The following is a 24,836-nucleotide window of genomic DNA, read 5'->3' on the forward strand; positions in this document are numbered from 1 at the left end:
GGAGATAACCCGCCTATACCTTGGATCTGTTGTGGGGTTTAAGTGGGGAGCGCCCGTGTGTGGTTCATGTTAGCCCCCTCCCGACTCATGAGAAATTGCCTCTGCCAGGAACGTGGGAGCCGAATTTGTCCTTGCCCGGAGAACTGCCGCTTCCCATCACATACATCAACCAAGAAAGACTATGTCACGAATTCACAAGTTTTTTCCAGCAGGAGACCCGTTTATACTCTCCTACCCAGCCGTATGCATCATGTGTTGAGAAATTTTGTGCTTAACTATTGCAGTATGATTACTGAGCACCTGCTATTTTCTGGGAACTGTTAGTATGCTTGGCAATAGATAAAGATGAGTAAGAGATCACGTTGCCCTTGAGGCACTCCTGGATCGAAGATGACCACAGAGAACTACTACAGTGTAGTGCAGTGTTTATAAATATACAGAAGCTTTTTTGTTAATTCAGTCAGCGTTTTCTAAGCAGCCATATCCACTAAAGTGCTGGGAACAGAGGTGAGTTAGAATCTAGTGGAGGAGTCGATTTCAATATAGGGCCGTAATAGAAATACCATATGTGGGGTTATGGGGGCACCAAATAAAGAGCTGTGTGCTCTGCTGGGCGTGTGGGCAGCAGGGGGAGTGGCTTGAGGTGGATTGAATACATGGGTGGATAGCCTAGGAAGCACCCCAGGAAGTAAAGTTTGCATTAATAAGCACTTTGGTATCTTCTATATGTCATGAGTATTTGCAAAAGAGAATAAGTATTCAAGAGAAGAATGCCAAGTTTCTGCTGGGTGGCTTCTGTCATTCCTTCAGCCTTTCTAGCAAACTCGTAAGAGCAAAGGATGTAACAGCTGGGTAGATCATATAGCCTTTCTACACAATGCCTCCCTTTTTGTTTGGTTTTGTTCTTTCTTCTTTTCAGACTCCTCAAGAACCAGGATTCATCAGTTCAAAGCCAACTGAGGTCTTTGCCCTCCCCTCTTTTCTCTCTTGTACAGGGTTAGAAGCCTTGTCAACAGGAAGTGAATTCTTCCTATCAAATACAGTCTTCTATTGATTGTCTCCTTGCAAGAAGGTCAGTGCTGGGTCTCCCTTGTAACTGAATATTCCCTAGAGCATCACAGTGACTCCAGGGTTTCCATACGTAGTATGTTCAGGTCAGATCCAGTTTCCCCTTTGATGGTTTCAGGGTCTTTGTATTTGGATCTGAAGCCCTTTTAGCCTTTTTCCCCTGATATTTTTAATGGCATTACTCGCACAGTATATTGATGATACTTAAGCAGGTTGGAAAAAGTCCAGTATTTAATGACCACATCTTCTTTGCTGGGGCCAGTTAAATAAGTTCTTAACTGTGTGTTCTGTGTACCTTAATAGATAACCTGATATCAGATTGCTACCAACCAAGGGATTTCATTTTCAATGTCAGTTACTTATGGGGAAAAATGAAATTGACTATGACCTTTGCTGGCTGTCCTTAGCAACTTGGTTACATCCAATGTGTTTATAAAAGTTTGAATCCTGTCTCCATCATGATGGGTCTTTGGACAAGGTATTTCATTGTTCTAAGTATCAGTTTCCTCATCTTGACACAATAGGTACCAGAGTGATGATAAATGTGTACCAATCGCTTAGCCTATTTCCTGGAAAATATGTGTTCAAGAAGGTAGTTACTATTCTGTACTACTTACTTGGCCTTCCAGATCCTGCTCACCTCCTAATCAGTTATTCCCTTCTCCTTGGACTCCAGAAAGGCTTCTTGTGATTTTCCTTCCACTTGTGCTCTCCCACCTGACTGTGGGCAACAACCATATCTTAGTAGCTCCCCAGTACCTTGCAAACACCTGACATGTAGCAGGAATTTCATTACCCAGTTTTCACCTTGACCGTTGGTCACAGTTAACTGGTCTTCAGTGTGGACACATATCCCTTCCTCTGAGAAGCTACTTTCCCTCCTCTCTGTAGTAGTCCTGCAGAGTTCCCATGAGACCCAGCCTGTCCTAGGAGAGGACACCGGACCCATACCAGGACCTGACAGTCCCTGGGACTTGAGCTGGGGCTGTTGGGAAGACCTCCTTTGATGGTATGATAAGCTATGAGGCCAGTATGTTCTTGGGGCTGCCACCACGGAGACCCATGGAGAAAGCCTACCTAGGAAGGAAGCTCTGAGATGCAAGCCAAGCATTGTTGGTAGCATCATTTCAATCTTGACTCCCGCCAAGCCCTGGTTAACCTAGGTAAGAACATGAGCTCTGGAGCCAGCTGCCTGGCTGACGGGCATCACTGATTCTGCCACAACTTGCTGTTCCTGTGTTGGGGAAGCCATGAATCTGCTCTTCTGCCTTAGTTTCCTCATTTGCAAAATGGATTAAGGATAGCATCTACCTCACAGGATTGGATAAAGATCAAAAGTATTAATACATGCAAAGTGCTTAGAACAGCGTCTGACCCAGAGAAAGCTCTCAATAAGTCTAACCTGTTGTCATTAATCCATTGCTGAGACGTCACTGATTTCTGAGGCAAAAAAAACACAAAAACTTTTTAAAAAAACTAATGCCACTTAAGAGGTTTTGTATTATGTGCCACCCGGAGTCCAGACCAGTGTGGCTCTGTCCTCCCACTGGGCCATGTAGCTGTTGCATTGGGCCCAGCTGGATGGTGAGCATCTCCAGGAATGAGGTCAGACATGCAGAGCTCTGAAGAAAGCACTTAGCCCGTGGGAAGTGCTCAGTAAGTGCTCGTTTGTATCACTTGGGATACTGCCCTTCATTCCGAAAGGAAAGCCAGTTTAAAAAAAAAGGGGGGGTCTTTTAATTATATAAACAATGCAATGAAGTACAGGTTTCTCTTCCTGCACAACTCCATTTCCCTGATGAAAACTGTGGCATTGGGATTGCTACCTAAAAAGACAGCATTTTGGAGGCTTTTGATCAGTACTTTGAAAACAGCTCCCAAATGGGCCGTCACTTCACACTTCCACCAGCAGCAGGCAAGAGAAACCTTCTATAACTCTGCACCCACAGCTGACTTGATCATTCTGGTAAATTTTTCCTAAGTGATAATGGGAGAGGGGTGTTTCTACCATTTTATTTATTTTTTATTCTTTAAAGATTTATTTGAGAGAGAGAGCAGATGGGGAGGAGGGGCAGGAGAGGGAGAAAAAAATCTCATTCAGACTCTGTGCTGAACTCAGGTTGTGAGTTCAGCCTGAGCCAAGAGTCGGGTGCTTAATCAACTGAGCCACCCAAACACCCTGTTTCTGCCGTTTTAATTTTCTTATTAACAGGGGTTTTTTTCACTTGTTGTCTATTTGCATGTCATTTTCCTTTGGGGATTTTCATTCTTTGGTTGTGTTTACAGGTTAGAGATGCCTTTGAATATCAGATCTGTGTTCATTATGCTTTTGTCACTTTACTGTTTATCTTTTACGTTTGATCACTTTCATACCTATGTTTAGGTTTGGGTTTCTTCACTTGTAGCTTGTGGTGAAGACAGAGTTGGGACCAGGTTGGGTACAGTTGGAAAATCCTGGCAGTTGGGAAATGCTCAGTCACTTAGGGGATGAATCACATGATGACTCCACCTGAATCCTCTTCAGATGGACCTAGTCATGGCCTGCCTGTTTGTTAGGCACCTGGTTATCCCCAGAGAGACTTTTTTTTAGTTCACCACAACTAAAACCAACCCTAACCAGCCCAAGAAAAACAATAATGATAACCACAGCAATAACCATTATAATCATAAAATATACGTGCAAAATTTTTTTTTGGAAGAAGCCTATTGGAATTCCACTGAAGAATTTTACAGGATTGAAGAAACTAGGATTTCAACCAAGTCTGAGTGAGGCTAGCTCCGGGAGCGCCCACGTGACTCGGCTTTGAGGACACTGTGTGTCTGTGGCAGAGCGTGAGAGCTGGCTCGCACCCTCTGCCCATTGCCACTCCTCGCATGCCAGCTTCTGACCCTCAGCATCTGTGTCACTTTGGGGTTTTCTCTGGTCACACTGTCCTGCAGCAGTGAGAGATGGAATTGTCAGACAAGGGACATCAGTGTGAGTCTGGAGCCCTGCTGCCCAGCACCAGAGCAGCCCCCGGTGAACCTCTGAAGACATGCAGTGTGCTGTGTTCTGGGATAGGGTGTTAGGGAGAAGAATGGAGAAGCTTCCTACTAGGGCTAGTGAGTCAGGCGGCAGGGAGGTGCTCAGCTCAGCCACAAGAACAGGACAGGAAAAGGACTGTTCCTAAAGCTAGACGGAGAAGGAGGGGGTAAGGGCGGGGACTGGCCTAGAATGAGAGGCCAGGTGGGCAGAACCTATGAAGAACCCAAGCACTCCTGAAATTTCTGGCTCTAGGGCCAATTTGGGAGCTACGTTTAGGTCCATCGTGTTCTGTGGAAGGACAATCTCTCTCGTTTTAATTGCTCACACTTAAGTTGAGAGCCACCATCAGGCTTGCAAACCTAGAGAGTAGAGGTGTGACCTGGCTGACTGGCCTCCCAGATGCCCAGAGTCCTCCAGGCTTTTAACACCGGTCTTGTCCTTGACAAGATCTAAATCATTCAGTGCCCAGAATTTGGCCTGTTGATGGTGTGCATGTCATCAAATAAAACAAGCTCATTTCTAAGAAAAGGCAGGTGGAAACAAGAAGGGGGTCCTGACCCAAGGAATATTTGATCAGGAGGAAAAAAAACTATGATATCAAGGAGACAGCAGAGTTCATATCCTAATCCTGCTACTCCTGACGTGACCTGAGGCAAGTCACTTAAGCTCTCACATCTCATCCACAGAATGGGCGTCTTACAGCCCCCTCATGGACTAGGTGAAAGATTTGTGAGATGGACAGATGCAGACGTAAAGGGCTTAGCATTCCACATGAGGAACCCGGTGTCATCAGGGAAGTGAAGTCTAGGCAGTGGGGAGAACAGCCCGGGAGTGGCACATGGTCAATACCAGTGAAGCAGTGACAGGTCCCAGCAGTGCAGCCTCGAAGGGGTGAGCCTGGTGACCTTCCCGTAGGAAGAGGTCAGGCTGTAGAGCAGAGGAGAACAGATGCTGATGGAAACAGTAGCCATCTTTGACCAGCACCTTACCTGGAAGGACTAATCTTCACAGCAACCACGTGAGGTAGTCGCCAGCATGACTGGGATCTGATGAAGCGTTACGTTAGTCCCTTGATAGAAGGATTCAGTGATCTTTTTGGGAGATTCGTTGTAATTGCTGAGTGCATACCTTATTTATTTATCAGAGCTGAAAGGCCCCTCATTGCCCGGGTCTTGGCCTGTCGCCTTCCAGCTTGTGAACTGGAGCGTAGACGTGAACCCAGGCAGGTTTGGCCTCAGAGCCTAAGCTCTGAGCTGCCAGGCTAAGCAGGCTCTGATGACTCAGAGCCTTTCAGGACATAAGTTATAGAAAAGTCAGAGAGCCCAGAGCTCATTCTTGCCAAGTGCTGGCTCCGAGATGCTGGGCCACTTCATTCATTCAGCTAGACACCAGGAAGACATTATATGTGACCTGCTTGCCCTCTTCCCACCCAGACCTGTGGCAGGCATGGCTAATCAATCCTGGCATTTCTCGTCCTTCCTAAGCACTGGGGTAGGGCCTCCAAATCCTGAAGGATACCAGAAAATCACCAATTGACTAGCGTTAACAGATCAGATAAAATCTAGTTGCTGTACCTCGCATGAAGTCTTAAGGCATGCCAGACAATAGTACAGAAGTGCAAACCGGGGGTTGCTTTTATGCCAATAAGAGTCTGCCTGTCATTTCCTTAAGACACCCAACATAGAACCAGTGCCCCGAAAATCACAAAAGTCACACAGGGAAATCGTCCTGCCAAGCTCAGAAAAATGAAGGTATTACCAGGTTGTACTGGAGGGTGAATCCTTGCTTGAGGAGGGTCCCTTGGACTCTACCCCCTCTCCTTGGGCACCACCCCAAGGCCATGGCCACAACTCCGGAGGAAGCCTCACATTAAAAAGACAAAACAAGGGGAAGAAAATCCCAGCCTTCTGAGATTGGTGGTGGAGAGCAGAGTCCCTGTTCGCAAGGCCACATCACGAATCACAGCACCAGGCTCTTGACAAGGCTGGATGGAGGCCTGGTTTCAGGGACCAACATGGTCGGGCACAGAGAGCCCTCGAGGTCACTGCCTATCATCAGGACAAGGATTTGGAACCACCAGCTCCCTTTAACCCTTGGTTCTCAAACTCATTCAAATACTACTCAGCTCTTCAGCCACTGAGTAGAATCACTCCCAGGCAGTAGAGTGCCAGGCACTCCTGTGGAATATCATGAAATATGGATAAATTAAATGAAAACTGACCCAGTGCTATAAAAGTTCACAGCCACTTCCATCGTACCTGAGCTAGAATCGCATGCATGGTGACAGATGTGGTGAATTTTTTAGGCAGGGACTCCTTATCAAGGAGAAAGTTCTGTTGCCTGGATTTTTTTTTTTCCCCCTGAAACCTAGAAGAGGGACTGCCATTTCAATTTTAGCTATAAAATAGCTCTCTGTTCAGGATCAGCTTGGTCAGAGCAGGGAGAGCCTATAACATTACCATTAGCATCCCAATGAAAACCGATGCCAGGTCCCAAGAGCAGAGCTGTTGGCAACTACCCAGTAGAACTGAGGCTGTACCCACCTTTGATCTACAGGGGGGAAATCTAATATACGGACCACCACAGGCCTCCAGCACAAGTTGGCCTGAGGTCACCAGGGAAGGCAGAGCAGCAAAGGTCATGTTTCAGCAGCTCACAATAACTGCTCTGTGGCCAAACAAAGGCCTGACCTTCCAAGCCATGTCTGACCTTTCAACTCTGACATCTGTGTTTACTCAGCAATTATAGCTTAAACTACCAAAGGGACAGTTTAATCATTTAAATCAAAGGGACTAAATTAGAGCGTCCCTGGATCCCACCCTAAGAAAATCTGGACAAGGCTTCATGCTCAAAACAAAGGGCTTCTCTTTCCCCCAGTGCATACGACTGCTTTGTACCCAAGACGGGGAATTAGAAGGGAGTCTGGAAATCTAGTAAGTGAGCTGAGCAGGATCCTGAGTTTCTTTAAATGCTGAAAAGACAGTGGTAGATTTATCTACTAGTATGTCATTCTTTGTGGGGGAGGGTGTTGCTGTGCTGATTCAACATCATTCAAATCTGTGAAAACGTAGAGGTAGTGTTCTGCAGCTATGAAGCTGCTGGTAACCCCCAGTGACTTAATAGCATTGACTAGCAGAGCTAGCGTGAGAAGAGAGACCCAGAGATGGAAATTTGAGAAGCACTAAATTTCAGAGCACTTCTGGGCAAAAAAAACTCACCTGCCCTCATGCACTGAGGGGTGCCCTATAAACTGGTAAGAAGGTTCTGGAAAACCTTTGGGCCTCATCTCTCACAGCTGAAATGCAGGCGATGACTCCGTGATTCTGGTCCTCAGTAGACACCCAGGAGAAAGGGACAAGCCCTGTACCTGCACCAGGAGCCTCACGGAGGACACCGATGTCCTTAGAAATCCTGCCACACTGGGGCCAGCCGAGCGTGTCCTTAGCAAAAAAAGGGATCGATGTCGGGCATCCATAAAGACGGCATCCATTCACTGAATAGAAAAGGAACTTAGAAGGCCTATGTTAGCCATTTCTTGAAAGCTGAAAATATACTAAGCTCTAGTAACCACAAAGTATGGGGAAATATATACATTATGCCTTTTCTTTGGATGAATAATTGATCTCCAGTTTCTTCTGTAACATAGGGAATTAGAGTCGTTTAAGAGTGCGATGATGGTTCTGTATCTAGGTATAAGTCAACAGTGTTCGGTTATCTACTTTGCGCTGGAGTCCACCTACATCATGGAGACAAAAAATAATAACATCAGCCAGGAGGATCCGTTTTCAGTGGGGGAATAACGAAGTAAGACAAACTGTCCAGAGCTTTCGCTAATGGAAATGAGTTGGATAAAACCTCTGATCTCTGCGAACTTGCCTCCTTCAACTGCAAAAGCATTATCTAAAAAACAATCTATATCAAAAACTGTTGTCTTTTCCCCCCCCAATTCCAAGAAATCTATTTTGGAAAAAAAAAGGTAATTACAGGCTAGTGAGATTTTCAAAGTAAATTTTTTAAAAAAGATTTTATTTACTTATTTGAGAGAGAGAGAGAACATGATCTGGGGCGGTAAAGAGGCAGATGGAAGGAGAGGCAGACTTCCCACTGAACAGGGAGCCTGATGCCCGCCAGATCCCAGGACTCTGGGATCACAACCTGAGCTGAAGGCAGACACTTAACCAACTGAGCCACGCAGGTGCCCCTCAAAGTAAATGTTTTAATAGGACCTGGGCAGCTCAAGTTTTAACTCTGAAAGAGAAATGGTATGTTTAGAAAGATGAGAACTTTTCAAAGATATTCATGAAAGTCTGCAAGCCTATAAAAATGCTATTGACCTTGACTTTTATGAGCTTATTCTCACAAGGACCCCTGGGAACCAGGGTCCTTGAAAGCCTCTTTCCTCAGAGGGGTCATCTTCCTGCACCCCAGGAGCAAACCATTTGTCCTTGCCTGAAGCAAAATTTTGCAAAATCACGCAGGGTTATCCACATTAATTTTGCTGTTTTCTAACTTTCTCCACATAAATGTCCCTGTACCCACAGCTGCTGCATTCTTTGGCTTCTTCATCAGCCCACGTCCAGCTATGCTCACTAGTCGGTGCAGAGGGAAGGGCAGCCCTGGGTTCAGTCCTGCTTGGCCTCCCTCTTTGTGCTGAGCTGTGGCTTCCTCATTGGACTGCAAGATGCCTAGTGTGCCTGACATTAAAGAGGGCCCAGCCCAGGACGGTTCCACATCTTCATGTTTTGGAGCAGAATAGCCCATCTTCTCCCAAATCCAGCTTGTCAGTGGCATCATGGAAAACAGCAGTGTGCACAGCTGACAAATCCAGGCAGCACCAGAAAGGTGTCCCATACGAAAACCACATTGTCCAAATGTATCCTGGCAGGTTCAGAGATACCCGAGGGCCAGACGCAGCAGACCAGTGTGGGAACAGGCAGAATATGGCAGAATTCAATGTTACACTCAACTCAGACACGAAGCTATAAAGTCAGTCACAAATACCATTAGATCGGTTTCTACAGTCCCTGGGGCTCCAGTATTGTGTTCGAGTCTAAGGCAGGCAGGCAGCTGCCAAAACCAAAGGGTGGTCTGTGTGCAGGGCCCTCAGGAATGGTCTGTGGATCGTGCTCGTCGCCAGACCCAGAGGCATGACTACACACCTAGGGAGCCCTTCCCACCACCAGCCGCAGCACTGAAGACCCCTATCCGTGACACTGACTATCAGAACCCGCAGAGCTGGCCTTGCTTCTTCATCCTCATGGGGCTCAAGGGAACAGGGAGGCCGCTGCCTCCAGCCCCAGCGCCCTGGCACTACGCTAGCGTTGCCGAGCAGCTGTCAGCCCCATGGTTGCTGGGTGCTGCCAGCAAGTTCTAACTCAGGAACCTTGGGTTAACAGACAGGATGACAGAACTGAGGACTCTGCCAGGGTCTAAGTCTAGGTTGTACTTAATTCTGCCCCATTTGCCCAACTCTGCCTTAAATGCATCCTAGTAAAGGGGTACCGGGGTGGCTCAGTCAGTTGAGCGTCCAACTCTTGGTTTTCGCTCAGGTCATGATCTCACGGTTGTGAGATGGAGCCTGGCATCTCAGACTCTGCTTAGCGGGGAGTCTGCTGTCCCTCCCCATTCTCCTCTGCCCCTCCCACCACTCTACCCCCACCCCACACTCGCACTCTAAAGAATAAATTTCTAAAAAATGCATCCTGCTAAAACTAACAAAAAATAAAAACCAGCATAAGTCTTGAAATGCTGTGGAGCTTCTCTTGAACGTGAAAATGGGGGGGGGGGGGGGCAAGTAGGTTCTCAGCTCCCACTGTGCACAGGCAGGACAGGGGAGCAGGACGGCTTCCTGGACTGCACTCAGGAGTCATAGCTGAGCTCTGCTTGGTCCCTAAAGTATGTGGTCTGGGTCAAGCCTCACTTTCCCCTTTGCTTTCCAGAATGTCTGAGCCTTCTCGTGGCTGGAAACTCGATACTGAGAATGCTAACAGCAGTGGGTGAGCATCTGCCAGGCTTCAGGCACGGTGCTGTTTGCTTCACATGCGAGTCCATTCACTCACAGCCCAAGAAGAGCCTTTGGCATCCCCACTGTTTAGATGGGAGAAGGGAGGTTCACAGAGGCTAACTATTAAAGGACTAAGCCAGGACCAGACTGTGGGCCCGATTTCCAAAGCCTTCATCCCAACACAGTGCCCCTGAATCCCATCATCACAGCAGCATGTCCCCAGATCGGAATGGGACACATTGCTGCTGAATTCGGGGGCGAGTAAGGGACCTGTGGGCAGAGCCTACTCCAATCTCAGCAAGTGGCCAGACACAGCTCTCCTCCGGCACCACACACCGGGACTCAGAATACCTCGTCTGAGAGCATTTCCATCCACTCAGAACCCTGGGACATCAACACAGCTAAGTGATAGGCTCTGTTTCAGGCAAGCGATTTCCCCTAGGTGGTCACAGTCTGTCTCAGGCCAAAGCAGGACAGGGCCACAGTGCAGACGGGCCAGACTGTTACAAACAAACCTCATCTGAAGAGGGGGCCTTCCGGAGAGTCACAGACTGCCACAGACTGAGGACTCTCGTGACCATTTCACATGTTCTGACAACACAACAAACCCACCAAAACCTCTAATTAAAACTGTATAGAAGTGATGCAGTTAAAACACTTTTGTCTGCTCCAAAGGAGGAATTTTTTTTTTTACTTGTAAAATTTTAAAAGTTTTTCCACCATAAAAGTATTCTGTCAAGTACAACAATTTTTACCACCAGATTTAGAATCTTGGGTAAGAATATATTTTCTCATAAAAGTTCTACCAAAAATAGACTTTATCCATAACTTAAAAATACAGCTTTGGAAAGCAAAATTAGGAGTTGTTATAATTCATTACATTTTATAAACAACAGTGAAAGACAACAACAGAACAGATTCCATTTTTAAATATAAAAATGTTCATTTCAAAAGCTTAACTTTGTCCTTTAGTAACTTAAAGGTTGGGTTCTTGCTGATTTTCTTGTTAAAGATGGTCAGGAGCTCCTCTTCAGACTTGTGATGCTCATTCGTCACTGCGTAATACTGAGCTAAAACCTTCACAAGGAAAAACAATCATCAAATTGGTGATCTTTTTCCTGAAAATTTGCCTGGAATGTTGTTTCTTTAACCCAGAATTAGGATAACAGTAAAAAACAAAAGGAACAGGCATTGGTAGCACAGGTGTGTTCTGTGGAAATTCAGACACCTGTACACATAGGAGCACTCTGCTGGATGGGTATCACACAGAAATGCAGAATTAGATGCAAGAACAGAAGAAACGACTGCTCTGGAATAAGCAGAAGAGAGCAAAACACCAAAAACTGTCATTTTCAAGTTTAATGTGGGCACTGTTCTGGCTAACAAAGTACGATGGGATTTGGCCCAATTCCCTCCCATCAGCCCTGAGGAGCTAGTGAGCAGATTGAAAATCACCAAGATACAAACAAATGTGTAGTATTTTAGGTGGGGGAAAAAACACAAAACCTGTAGAGCTTTAAGAAGGGGCTCTCCCCAGCTTGTATACCTGGGTTCAGGAGCCATACCTTTTTCCTTAGCTTTTTGATGGCTACTTCATTGTCTGGGGCCTGTTTCAGAACTGCTTTAATGGTTCCCTTCCAGTTGAATTTACCTACAATATAAAGAATAATACATAAAACAGTTTGTTTTGGTGTACTACCAGAGGGATAAAGAAACTATCTGTGTGACATCTGTTTGCCACCCAAGAAACTAACGCACCTGACAGTACCAAGTAGCAGGTGTACCTGACCTGCCCGAGCACAGGGGCCGACAAGCCCGACTCGCCTCCCTGCACACACTCACACAATGAGTGAACTGCATGTCATGCGGGCACCCCGAGTGCCATCGCCACTGTAAGGATGAAGCAGGACAAGTGGTCCCCGGCTTTGATACCTCTGATACACTTATAGGGACCAAGACTGTGTGGTATTTGGAGAGGGCAGACACACACATCAATGAAACAGAATTAAGAACCAGAAGAGAACTACACAAAGACGCCAAACTGACTTGAGAAGGTACAAAAGCAATTCAGTGAGGTGACAAGAGCCTTCTTGACAAATCGCTGGAGCGATTACACAGGGACCCGCAAAAAAAATGAACCTTGCACTCAGTCTCTTCTTTGACTTGAAAATCAACTCCAGCTGGATCACGGGATGAGGAATAAAATATAAAACTATAACATTTAGGAAAAACGTGGGAAAAACCTTTGGGATCCCGGGTTAATAAGCAAAGAGTTCTCAGACACGGGACCAAAACATGACCTGTAAAGGGGAAATTACAAATTAGGCTTCATCAAAACTAAAAAGTTTGCTCTATAAAAGATTCTGTTAATGGGGCGCTTGGGTGGCTCCGTCAGTTGAATGTCTGACTCTTGATTTTGGCTTCAGGTTGTGAGATCAAACCCACTGCTGGGCTCTGCATGGACTGTGGAGCCTGCTTGGGATTTTCTCTCTTCCTTGCCCTTGCCCCTCCCCCTCTGCCACTTGTGTTCTTGCTCCTTCTCTTTTTTTTTTTTAAAAAAAAAAAAAAAGGAAAAAAAATTTAGAAAAGATTCTCTTAAGAAAATAAAGATAACTATAAGCCGAAGGAAAAAAATAACCCTTACAAACCACACGGCCAACAAGAATTAGTATTTGGAACTGAGTATGTAAAGAACTCTCAACTCTTAATAGTAAGAAAGAAAACCAACTTCACAAGGGGCAGAAGACAGGAACAGATGTTATAATGAAGAGATAACAGATGGCAAACAAGTACACAAAAAGACGTTCAACATCATGAGGGATGAACAAGTTGAAATCACCCCAAGCTATTACTGCACACTAATCAGAATGGAAAAAGAACTAGTATCACCATCAAACTCTGGCTGGGACCTGGGAGACCCGGGAGAGTCTCACATTGCTGGATAATACAGAGCAGTGCGGCCACCCTAAAAATGCAGGCAGTTTCTTTAAAAACAATACGCAGGCCCCACACCACACAGCAATTACACTCCTGGACATTTCTTCCGGAAAAAGTGATGTGTGCTCCACACAAACCAGTGCATACATGCTGACACAGCTTTGTTAACCTCTGAGAAGTCACTCAGAGCAACCAAAGCCTGGAAACAACCCACGTGTCTTTCAGGAGAGGACAGTCAAGCAAACTCGTCCACCCATGCCATGGACTGGGACTTAATCAAAGGATAGGATTACCAATTTGTGCAACCTGGATGTATTTCCAGATAATAAGGCCGAGCAAAAAGAGTTAATCTCAAAAATTGACATACTAAGTGATGTCATTTGGGTAATGTTCTGAAAGTACGAAATTACAAAAACAGTGAACTGATTGGTGATTGCTGGGGGCAAGTGGGGCAGGGGAGAAATAGACATGCAACACGGGCCCACAGTGGGGCTCCCTGGGGTGCTGGAAACCTTCCTCTCTTGACTGTACTGATGTCAGCATTGATGGAGACACTCAGTTGTGCAGGATGTGACCCTTGGGGGAAGCTGGGAAAAGGATACCTAGGTCTCTTTTACTTCTTATAACTATATATGAATCTACTATTGTCTTAAAACAAAACAAAAAAGGAATTTAAAAAAGCCTTACACATTCCAAGTCAGGTGTAGGTGGGTTCCAAACTAAGAGGTCTAACCCAGCTTAGGCAGTTACTGAACCTCCACTAATAAAGCCTTGGATCTCACTGGAGGAGGCAGCGTTTTAGAGGAACAGTGAAGGCCGGGGACTGGGTTCTGACAAGTATACATTCTGGCTGAGGGAGTTCCAAGCAAGGAGACGTGGTGAGCAGCCAGAGATGGGAGGCTGGTGGGCACTTCCAGGAGAGTAAGAGGGGCAGGGTCAAGGGAAACAGGGAGAAGGGAAAGGAAACACCACCTCAGAAGGCCATGCTGGCTTTACCTTCAGTTCCAAAGATCATGTATTTCAAGTCCAGACAGTTTTACCCTTAAAACTAGAAAGACACTGGACAGTGACCCACAGAGCTCTCACACCCTACCTGAATCTGCTTTTAGTCTTCCATGTGCCTCTGGAGGGGATGACCTGCCTGAAGGTCCCAGGTCCTTCCCCACCCTGGAGGGCAGACCTCTCCAAATGATGGCAGTCATACCTTTTGTAGGAGCTTCATGGTTTTCTGGTTCTCCGTCCTCAGGAGGTCCTGAGAACTTTCTCTTTTTCTTCTTATAATCTGTGTCATCTAAGTAGCAGGATTGAAAAAAAAAGGTTTGCATTTATAATAGCTGCTACCATTTAACAAAAGGCCAGGCTGCTTACATCCATCATCTTGCGCACTGCCCAAGCAACCCAGCCCCTGTGGGCTTCTCCTTCTCTGCATCATAGGAGCACATGGCAAATTGAGAGGTGCTCACTTGCCTGGCCAGAGCCCAAAGCTTAAGCCCTTGGCCTTACTTGGTTCAAATGTGAGGTCTAACAGAGTTGACCCAGCCCCACTCACTGCTTTACAATCTGCTTCACAAAGCCCAGAGCGTACACTTGCCACACACCTTCCAGGTGCTTCTGCTTTCTCTTCCCAGGCCGAGCTTTTGTGGGCTCCTCCTCGGTGTCTCCTGCACAGGCCCCAGCTCCATCCTCTGCCCTGTCAGCAGCCCCCTCCACCTCGCCCGCCTTTCTCTGGCTTTTCTTCCCTGCAGACCTCAGGGCTTCCCCTCCAGCCACCTGGGCTGTTTTGTGCTTCTTTGGCTTTTGATTCTTCGAGTTCTCTTGGTGGTTTTCTAATTTTAGTTCTTTCTTCTCTTTTTTCCTATTCTTCTGCCTTTCTTCCTTCCTTTCTCTCTTATTCTTCTTCACCTCTGCTTGCTTTTCGATGCGGTCATTTGTTCCAGAGGCTGGCACCTTAGCAGAGAGCTCTGCGCGGGGTGGGCTGACCGCCTGGGTGAGGGGCTGCCGGTCTTGACCCTTACCGACTGCTTCCTTATTACGAGGCAAAACCAAGAGACGCATAAATACTCATCCCAGACCGTTCACATCACTGCACGTGGCTACTAAGCAAACTGTTCCAAGAAAAATGTCTACTACTTACCATTTTATAACTCTGACACCCTCCAACCAAGAGCTAAAATGTAGCAGTAAATATTATCCAATGCGGGGTGGGGGAGACTTCCCCCAGCCCACACTCTACCCTGAATTTAACAAACGTTTTCGTTCCACTGGAAAACTGGTGAATCCTTACGTCACATAAGCTAGACCTTTAATTTTAGTGCACTCTTCACCTTTCTTTCTGATAGAAGGTGAGCACTTGGGTATGGCAGAAACCACGGGATTTACGCATCTGCAGACCTGGATTCAAGCACCAGCTCAGTTAATTACTAGCCGGGTGACTCAGGGCAAGTTATTTATCTGCTCTGAACCGATTTCCTCACTGACAGAATGAAAGGGTGTAAGATGTACCTTGTACAGCTGATATACGAATAAAATGGGAAGTGATGTCCTGGGCTTACAGCTCAAGGCACTCAGGAGGAGCAGACTGAGGATGCTCAAAGGAGCCACTGAGTGTACAGGACAGGATCTGTGAACTCTGCAGTACTAGACAGGTCTCATGTACTTGTTATTCAGATTGGAGGATGGGCCTCCGGGACACGTGGCTGGAGGGTGAAGCCCGGGGAGCAGGGAAGCAGAGGAAGCTAAAGAGCTACATGCCCCGGAGGAAGATAAACGTCCGGCTGCTGCACTGCCTCATTCAAGCCAGCACGCAGGTCCGACTGAGAACAGACTCCAGCAGAATGGGTCCCACTGTCCGCTGCCCCAGCCCTGAACATCTGCTAGTCTCCATGAGAGCCCCTTCGCAGGAGCCCCCTCCGCCTCCAGAAATGTCCTGAACTGCTCTGGGAACCCTGGACTCCTCACCCAACAGGGGCGCCATCTTCATTAGGTACCAGCCAGGTGGCAGGCCAAGTCACCTCCAGTCCTCCTCCTTTGGGAGCCTGGGTCTCAAGGGGGGAGCTCCTACCCCCCAAAATGAGCCGAAAAAAGGACTGGCTTTGCCTCACGCTTCATTCAGTGCTCAGCCCTGGCTGAGAGCACAGACCTTGGGAGAGGAATGGTAAACTGACCAGCTGCCATTTCCCTAGCAGCTCAGGGAAATCAGCCAGACCAGGCACATGGCAGAAGGGCAGGAAATGAGCTCAGAAGCAGACTCAGGAGGAAGAAGGGACAAAGTCGCTTCACTTCTGGCCTACAGTTTCATTTTCTATCTTAGTCAGGCACTGTATGACCACTGAAAGCCACAAACCTGAGCCTGCCTTCTACCCAGTGCAGACCATGTCTCCAGCTGCTGCCTCCCCTCTGCACCCAGAGGGGGAGAGAGTCACCCCATCTTGCAGCCACTTGGTAATGAGTGAACAAAGTCATTCCCCATCTTCTTTCTACTTCATTCCAGACTCTCTCTAAATGCGGTCTCTTCAGTGACACCTTCGTTGACCCTTTTTCCAAACAGAGCCCCTCCCACTCTGCACCCCTCCTCCTGCCTTCTATTTCTTCCTTGTACTTCCCACGCCCTGTCGTGGTGTTCTGGCCTAGACCCCCTTACATAGTTATCTGTCCCACACTGGAACACAGCTCTCTGAGGGCAGGACATTGTCCTGATTACAGCTGCCTGCACGGGGACCAGGCCCGCTCTGCTGGGGCAGAGGAAGCACCCCAGTAGATGAGGACATAGGGCCTCTGGCTGGCTGGATCAACACCAGAGGCAAAGCAGCAACAAGCCATGTCTTCCCGAGCTCAGTTTCCATGAGCTGCAGACTGATTATTCATTTACTTCTTAATATGTTCGGTTTCAAAAGGGCAATCAGAAAAGACATTTTTCCTTAACTTTGCAGCGACCTAAGTGATTCCAAATCGTTGATTCTTACTTAAAAATCATGGAAATAACCTTTACAAAGAAGGTGCCTCAGAAATGCTAATTAAATGACTGGTGACAGCGCCCACTTCGGCAGCACACGTACCACAACTGGGATAACGCAGAGACTAGCACAGCCCCGTGCAAGGATGGCACACGTGTGACTGGTTCTAAGACGCTAAAGGCCCAATTTGTATGTTCTGAAAGAGTCAAATGCCAGGACAGTTTCATCGTTATCCCAAGGTACTGCCCAAACTACTCTACATAAGTCCGTCAACTCCTAGCAACGTGAATAGAATAAAACACGGTCAGAAAAGCTCACTGCTGTTTTTCAAACTACTAATGATGTAAGTCTCCAAATGGGATATAAGCTCCAAGTCGGAACAAAGTGCAGGTGAATTAATGGGGAAAAATTTTTAAATGAACAATGTGACCAGTAAGATGGCCACAGGATATCAAACCCAAGACTCTCTGCACAGAGTCCACATCTAGGGGTCTCTCAGATCGAATCTGCTAGGAGGCTAACTGAGTTACTGCAGACAGGTGCCCACTCTGCAAGGGAAGGAGACAGAAGCTCAGCAGATGCCTACTCCACACGAGCACCTGCAAAAAGGGGTGCTTCCATAGCCTCAGCTGCTTTAATCCATGTACGGGGCCTTCTGGGAACCCTCCCCTACAAGAACCCCTGGTCACGCCCATGTCCTCACTGTTTATTCTCTTCATGGCACTGTCGCCACCTGCCATATTACACATTTTTGTTCAGGGCCTGCCACAGATTAGGCGCTCACCAAGTACTGAAGAAAGACATGAACAAGACTATCTGCTTTTCTGTAAGACAAGGAAACCGAGGCTCAGAGAGGTTAAATAAAGTGCCCAAGATCAAACATTTGGCCAACAGCATGGCAGGGATTCAAACCAGGTCTGTCAGACACCCAAAGCTCCTGTCCTTTCCAGTACATCCCACTGCCTGATTTCTAAGGAAATGTTAGCTGCTACCATTATCAAACATCGGGATTAAATACCTTTCTCTGCACAACAAGGAAATCTTCTCTGCAGTGCATTTAGTTTATTCTTTCCCATAAACGAAGGCACAGAGAGGCTCTCTGAAAAAGAAGGCTGTCTTGACCTCCAAAAATAAGACATTCCCATTTCATTATTACTAATCACTTTTGCCACACTGGAAATCTAAAATTAGAACTGACTTACATTGCTGGACGCTTCAGAAAAGATATTCCACACCTGTTCCAGAAGAGATTCATTATGAACTTTTAAACTGTTCTTCATCCAATTCTGTAAGGAACAAAAAGAAGGAAGAAAAAAAAAAACAAAAAACAAAACAAAAAACTTGTTCCATTTTGACAGGTACATGCATGCTCAGTTACCAGTGGGCCACACATCCCCTCCACTCAGGGAAGACACAGCAAATCCATACCTGAAATTTTGCCTTTTTCCTGGGAACGTTGTCAAAACCACTAATTTGCTCTAAAAGTTCTTTCACTTTGGGGCTGACATTGGGTCTTTTTATTAATTCATTAATTTTCTACAAAAAGGGAAGATAAAGCAAAAGTAATAAACAACTGGCACAGGAGTTTCATGAAAGCCAAATTAAGTATCCTTTCCCATGGCTAGAGGTTTCTCATCCCAAGGCTAGATTTTATTTTCATGTCTATGCTTATAAATTCACCACAGTACTAAAAGTCCTAACCGGAGCAATTAGGCAAGATAAAGAAATAAAAGCATCCAAATTAGAAAGAAGTAAAATCAATTCTTCATAAATGATTTGTCTTATGTGCAGAATGCCCTAAAGATTCTATTAAAAAAAAAAATCCCATTAGAACCAATAAATTCAGCAGTCACAGGATGCAAAATCCACACTTGAAAATTAAGTTCTAGATTTCTAGACACTAACAGACACTCTGAGAATGAAATCAAGAAATTAAGTCCATTTACAATAGCAACAAAAAGAATGAAATAAACTTAATCATTAAGGAGGGGAAAGACTTATATGCTGAAAACTATGAACATCATTTAAGAATCTAAACAAGACACAAACAGGGGTTCCTGGCTGGCTCAGTAGGAGGAGCATGTGACTCTTGATCTCAGGGTTGTGAGTTCAAGCCCCATGCTGGATGTACAGCTTTCTTAAAAAATAAAACTTAAAAAAATGATTTAAAAAAGAAAAAGAAAAAAGTCACAAATAAATGGAAAGACATTGTGTTGCGGGTTGAAAGACTTAATATTAAGATGGCATTACCAACCAAAGTGAGGTATAGGTTCAGATGCAAGCCTATGAAAATCCAATTGACATTTGTGGGGTTTTTTTTTTTTTTTTTTGCAGAAATAGAAAACTCCACCCTAAAATTCACATGGAATCTGAAGGGACACCAAATAGCTACAATAGTCTTGAAAAAGAAAAAGCTGGAGGTCTCATGCTTTCTGATTTCCAAGCCCATCGTAAAGCTAGAATAATCACAAATGCATGGCACTGGCATAAGGATGGCCACGTCAACAAGAGCCAAAGGGCAAATAGTGTACGAAGTCCCTAGAGTAGTCAGATTCAGAGAGAGAGAAAGCAGAATGGTAGGTGTCAGGGGCTGGGGGAGGAGGGGACATGAACAGTTAGTGTTTGACAGGACCAGAGTTTCAGTTGGGGAAGATGAAAACATTCTAGAGATGGACGGTGGTGCTGGTTGCACAGCAGTGTGAAATGTACTTAATTGTGTACTTAAAAATGGTTAAAGTGGTCAATGCTAGGTCTTATGTAACTTACAATTTTCTAGAAACTTGGAAAAAAAAAAGCCAAAAGTGATCTAAAGACTGAGACAAAAATGGCTATTACAGACTAGGAAATTACCTGAGGACCAAGACAACAAGCGATTGTCTAGATCTATTAAATCTGAAATGGCAAGAAAAGAACAGGGATGAAAATTAAATTAGTGACCTAGGAAAATGCTTATGGCAATCTGAGTGAAGGCAGAGGAAAAAGATAGCTATTCAAATGAGAGCAATGATAGCACACAAGAAAGATGGTCACTCATGAGCCAACAGGACAAATCAACACAGCATAATGCAGGATAATGTCCTTACATTAGGAAAGAAAGCTACATATAAACACACCAGAAAAAATGGGTACAGGAGACTAAGAGGAGGATGAGACAAAGATTTTCTAGGCTCTCAGAAAAACCAATCAAGACAATGACGCAAGGTGGAATAGGAAGAAGTCAAGCTGGCTGGGCACTGGCCACGTAGTGTCACAAGAGAACAGGGCACTGGGGACAAAGCTCAGAGGAAAACACTGTGACCCCAGCAAGCAGGCGCTCTCTCTCTGAGCCATCTATCCACTCTGTGTGTGAGCACAGAGAACTCTAGAAGGATGCTCCAAGAACGTTAATACTGACAGGATTCCAAAATTCTGTCTTTAAAACTGAAGGGGTTTAAGGATTTTTTAAAAAGTACAACCCCCCACCCCGCCCCGAGTCCAGCTGTCAGAGAGGTCACAGCCAGCTCATTCATTCTCCCAGTACACTCATCCATCTGTTCACACAGCCAGCTAGGGGCTCAGGGAGGAATCCGATGACTGGTGGGCAGGTGGACCAGGACGGAAGCTGGCGGACAGCTCTTGATCTAGAATCCAGTGACAGTGCTACTGAAGTCAGACAGTTTACAGCAGGCCCAGCAAACCTTTTCTGTGAAGGGCCAGGTAGTCAAGATGTTAGGCTTTGAGGACCACCTGGTTTCTGTCCCAACTACTCAGTGCTGCCCTGGTAGCTCTAGGTAACAACAGACAACATGTAAACCAGCGGGCTGCAGGCTGCAGACCCTGCCTTCAGAAGATTTCCTTCAAGACACAGAGGAACTCCTCCACCCAGGTAATGCAAGCTCCGGGCCTAGAATGTCTTTTTTGTTTCTTGAGGGGGAATCAAGATTCAGTATGAGCCCAAAAGTGAGCCTGATGGTCTCCGGCCTAAATATCTTTGTTAAAAAACGGAGTTTCACTGGCTTCTTAGTCTGCACCGGGCACCGAGTTAGTCCTTTGTGAATGGAGGATTTTCCCTCCCAGAAGTCTGAAAACTCATATTTAAACTCTAACACCAAAGGGAGTTAACTATTATTTGTTTGGTTTCTAGGAGAATAGAGAATTTCCATAAAGACGGCATTTATCTTTTCTTTCTCCTACCTTCTATTCTGAATCTTTCCTGCTATGCATTCTGTAAACGGGGGGTACCATTCTGGAAGCTGTACCTCTCAGTGAATTAGGAATTTTGCTGCGTTTGCCATTTTTACTGTGCATGTTTCCATTTTATTTAAATGGAAAATTCCTTGTGTTTATGAAAATATCTTTATTTTGCTCGATTCTGGTGACTGATAGATATGGCAGATTACAACACAGTTTGAGTGATAAGAGCTGAATTATCACCAGAAGCAGATAAAGATTAGAAAGCATCCATTCAGTCTCATAGCCGAGGGAAAAATAGTGAGAATTCTAAAACCCTTTTTTGCAAGAAGTCTGCAAAACATGGGATTAAAGACAAATTACACTGCAACTGTATTAACAGAGAAATAAGAACTCCTCGTCATGATTTATTGTTCAACCTCAACCTGTCCCAAGACAATGTTTGTGTGTCTTGGCTGCATATATGATGCACTTGTTCTTAGGCTTCCAGAGAAAATGGAAGATGTCAGAAGAAGCTACCTGATGAATTAGAAAGACCTTACCTGAATCCACGCCTGCTGTTTAATATCGCCTTTGTGGGTTTTACCTTCATAACCTTTGCCACCATACTTCTGTTCTTCACTGATGCACTTCACATGGTTTTTGTAGTCATCGCCCCTTCAAAGAGATAGAAAGTTCTGCCTTCAGATGGATTCTCCAACTGGAGGCTCTATCTGATGCTCGTAGCTGCTCAGACCTCCTGCACTCCACAGTTCTCCTATGCTTATCACCTCCTTCCTCCAGATTGTTCAGTATAAAGCCCACCCCCAAACTTCCTACCCATTTTTATACAGATGTCTCCCACTGACAGGGAGTATTTTTTTTTTTTTTTTGGTCATAAGTATGTATATAGTAGGTCAGCACTAATTCATTATAGAGTAAGTTAAAAGTTGGAGTAAAATAGTGGAATCTTATCCCTAAAAAGTTCTAGATCTGCAAGTCTTGGCAAACAAGGAGACTTGATTCTGTCTCCTACAATCATTTTGAAGCTCTGCAGGATCCTTGGGGAAATGTCTGGGACCAGGTTGGGGGCAAGGTCCCCCAATGAGAAACAACCCTATTTTCACCTGCTTTATAGATCAGGCTTCCTCCCAGCATTAGTTATGAACAAAGTCTTTAGCAGTTTCCAAAAACTACTTTTAAAAAAATCACTGCTCTAAAATGAAAGTAAAATGGATTTTTAGCAGATGGCTTCCAAACACCGCAGAGGACACTGAGGCCGACGCACCAAAAGCCGCCTTTGCACTTAAACTGTGTGAAGCTCAAGGGGACTCAGCAGAAGACTGAGGTGAGGCATCTGCAAATAATGACCCACCTCAGGAAAGAGTAGGTAAGCAAGTCAGAGATCTGTCCTGTGCCTACCCCCAGTCCTCACCTTTCCCAAGACCCCTCACAGTGAAAATACCTGACACACTAGGGGGCCAGGAGCTCACCTCTACCATCACCCATGAACTTCTGGGGGAGCCCAGTCTTCCCCCGGCCCCCACTGTGAATGAGTCAACTCTTTTTCTGGTTTATAAGTCCCACTCCTCAGCATGACCGGCGCACTGTGCTCCTAAAGCCTTACTTTTCACCTCTCAGGGTCTCCTAACGGTGGCAAGGAGGTGTCGCTGAGTGCCACCGATGGACCAAATGCTCCAAACATCCTCATCTTCCCCCCGCCCCCTTGTCTTCTCTTTGGACTGTCCTTAGAAAACAAGCCATAAAGCACTTTTTTTCCCTTAATTTCTTTCCTCAAACTTACCTCTATTTTTTTTTTTTTTCTTAAGGCTTCATGGGGCCAGGGCTTCTAAAACTCGTCTGGACCTTTAATATGATCTTCAAGAATTGTGTAGAACTTACCAGAAATCTTTACCGCAGTCAATGCAAGACAGGCATTCACAGTTTCTGCAAATAGCCACATGTTTTTCTACTTGTACTTTCTTCACTGATTCACCACATGCATTGCACGTAAAAAATACCATTTTTAGCTAAATGGTTATGTATTCTCTATACAAGCTAGGTTTGAAGTCTAGTCCTAAAAGAAAATTAAAAGAAAGGAAAAAATAAATATCACTGTAATCTGAAACTTCTGTTCCCAATAAAGAATCATACAGCTCACTTTTCAACCATAATTTCATATGAAAATAGCTACAAAGAACAGAATCGAAGTTGATTAGCAAACTGCATAAAACTCTACCAGCATGTAAGTAAAGTTATAACTAACAGTAAGGGTGTCTGACATTTGTTAAGCATGCTCACCATGTGAGGGCCTGTTCTAAGAGTTTTATACATATTAACCTATTTAATCCTCACAGCAACCTTGGAGGGAAGGACTGTTACTGTGTACAATTTACATGGCGAATGGAAACAGAGAGATTAAGTTACTTCTCCAAGGTCACAAAGTAGCAGACCCAGGATTTAATTTTGGTAGGCTGGCTCCAGGGAAGAAGTTTTAGGGACATTAAGCAAAATGTCTTACATTTTCTAATGGAAAGCTTGCTTGCCCCCCCCCCACCATGCCTTTAGATGTGAATTGCCAAATTATTTCAGAACATAGTGAGGGGGGAATTCAGGAGGGATTAGAAAATGAAGAGGTGTAAACATTTCTTAAAACACAGAAAACATTCATATAGACGTGACTACATACCCACAGGTGTTAGCTCTGAGGATGTACCCTCAGTTTTAGTGCACAGGGAGTAGGTGAGGGAGGGGCCTCCTTCATGTGGCTTCTTATTGGATCAATAAAGAAGTGGAACCATGTATCAAGGTGTCCCAGCTGCTGGGCACTGAATTACTGGAGGGCATTCACAGACCCAGGGGTCCCAAGCACTGCCCCGAGATTTAGTATGTCTGTTGCAAATACATAACTACCATTTACAGATTTCACGCAGACACTACCGTGCTCAACAAAACAAATTCATCCAAAAGTGTTACAGGAGTCGCAGTAACTTTCCATGGCTACATAGTTTTTTAATCACTACATCCTCCAAGAATATTGTTATTTTGCATTATAAATTTCACAGCAAAAATACTGACAACTGTTTGACCCAGCATATTCTTCCTATTTATAAAGGCAAGGGTAAGGGTCAAGTAAACTAGTGCACTCTGATTCACACAGAAATCCTTCACAGATGAGCAGCGGGGTTCACAAGAGAATTTCCATGCATGAAATCACCCTCTCTTCCACTACCATGTTCTCGGTCACTGCCAGGTCACATATAAGGAAGTTTCAGGGCTGTTCCCTTCCATTCAGCCTTGAATGGAAATGTACATCCTGGCTGCAACCCCAGGGTTTACAAAGGCCCAGCCGATGCCCGTGGAAGCCTCTTGCCCGTTGGACATCAGCTTGCCTAATACACTACACGCAAAGGCAGGTCCCTGGCTCTGGGTTCCCCTGCGCAGCTTGCCATCAGTGTGGCCTGGCAAGGGAGGGACCGTGGTCAGCCACAGCCTCGCACCCAATCCAGACGGAAGCAAACCTGATTGTTCTTGGATGTGAGGCAACCATGACCATCTTCTCATCTGGTTATCGTAAAGACGTGCCAACCAGTCACAAGTCCTAGGGAGCTGCCATCAAGTGGACTGGGACCCTGCTCCCCCCGACCCTGGCATTCTGTAGATAGCAGATGGATGCTCAATGGCAGGCAATGAGATCATG

The 24,836-nt window shown here is 45.5% G+C and overlaps 1 protein-coding gene and 1 long non-coding RNA gene across 4 annotated transcripts; one reads left to right on the forward strand and one right to left on the reverse strand.

Annotated features, from left to right (window-relative positions):
• The first annotated feature begins 230 nt into the window (after positions 1 to 230).
• On the forward strand, positions 231 to 23,050 carry LOC116866269. 3 transcript variants are annotated; one of them, XR_004382366.1, is made up of 4 exons: positions 231 to 507; positions 996 to 1,072; positions 22,381 to 22,484; positions 22,966 to 23,050. It is a non-coding gene; the product is annotated as an uncharacterized LOC116866269 (long non-coding RNA). The 3 variants fall into 3 exon arrangements; XR_004382364.1 differs by having other exon boundaries at positions 22,381 to 23,041; XR_004382367.1 differs by having other exon boundaries at positions 22,384 to 23,041.
• Positions 10,860 to 23,190, reverse strand: LYAR (Ly1 antibody reactive). The gene is made up of 8 exons (XM_032855105.1): positions 23,039 to 23,190; positions 21,700 to 21,814; positions 18,416 to 18,523; positions 18,190 to 18,273; positions 14,633 to 15,059; positions 14,239 to 14,325; positions 11,663 to 11,748; positions 10,860 to 11,174 (listed from the first exon to the last, which is right to left on the reverse strand). The coding sequence occupies exons 1-8, from the start codon at positions 23,158 to 23,160 to the stop codon at positions 11,040 to 11,042; spliced, it is 1,164 nt and encodes a 387-aa protein (XP_032710996.1). The 5' UTR covers positions 23,161 to 23,190; the 3' UTR covers positions 10,860 to 11,039.
• Positions 23,191 to 24,836: the final 1,646 nt, after the last annotated feature.

This window comes from Lontra canadensis, unplaced genomic scaffold, assembly GCF_010015895.1.
Source record: "Lontra canadensis isolate GAN:19392208 unplaced genomic scaffold, GSC_riverotter_1.0 scaffold1, whole genome shotgun sequence".
Classification (NCBI taxonomy): Eukaryota; Metazoa; Chordata; class Mammalia; order Carnivora; family Mustelidae; genus Lontra; species Lontra canadensis.

Coding starts and splice junctions, on each gene's coding strand:
- LYAR (XM_032855105.1), bottom strand. CDS start 23,160: ATGGTATTTTTTACGTGCAATGCATGTGGTGAATCAGTGAAGAAAGTA. Junction 14,326..14,632: donor AAAGCAGAAGCACCTGGAAG/GTGTGTGGCAAG, acceptor CCTGCTACTTAG/ATGACACAGATTATAAGAAG. Junction 11,175..11,662: donor TCAAAAAGCTAAGGAAAAAG/GTATGGCTCCTG, acceptor TTCCTTGTGAAG/GTTTTAGCTCAGTATTACGC.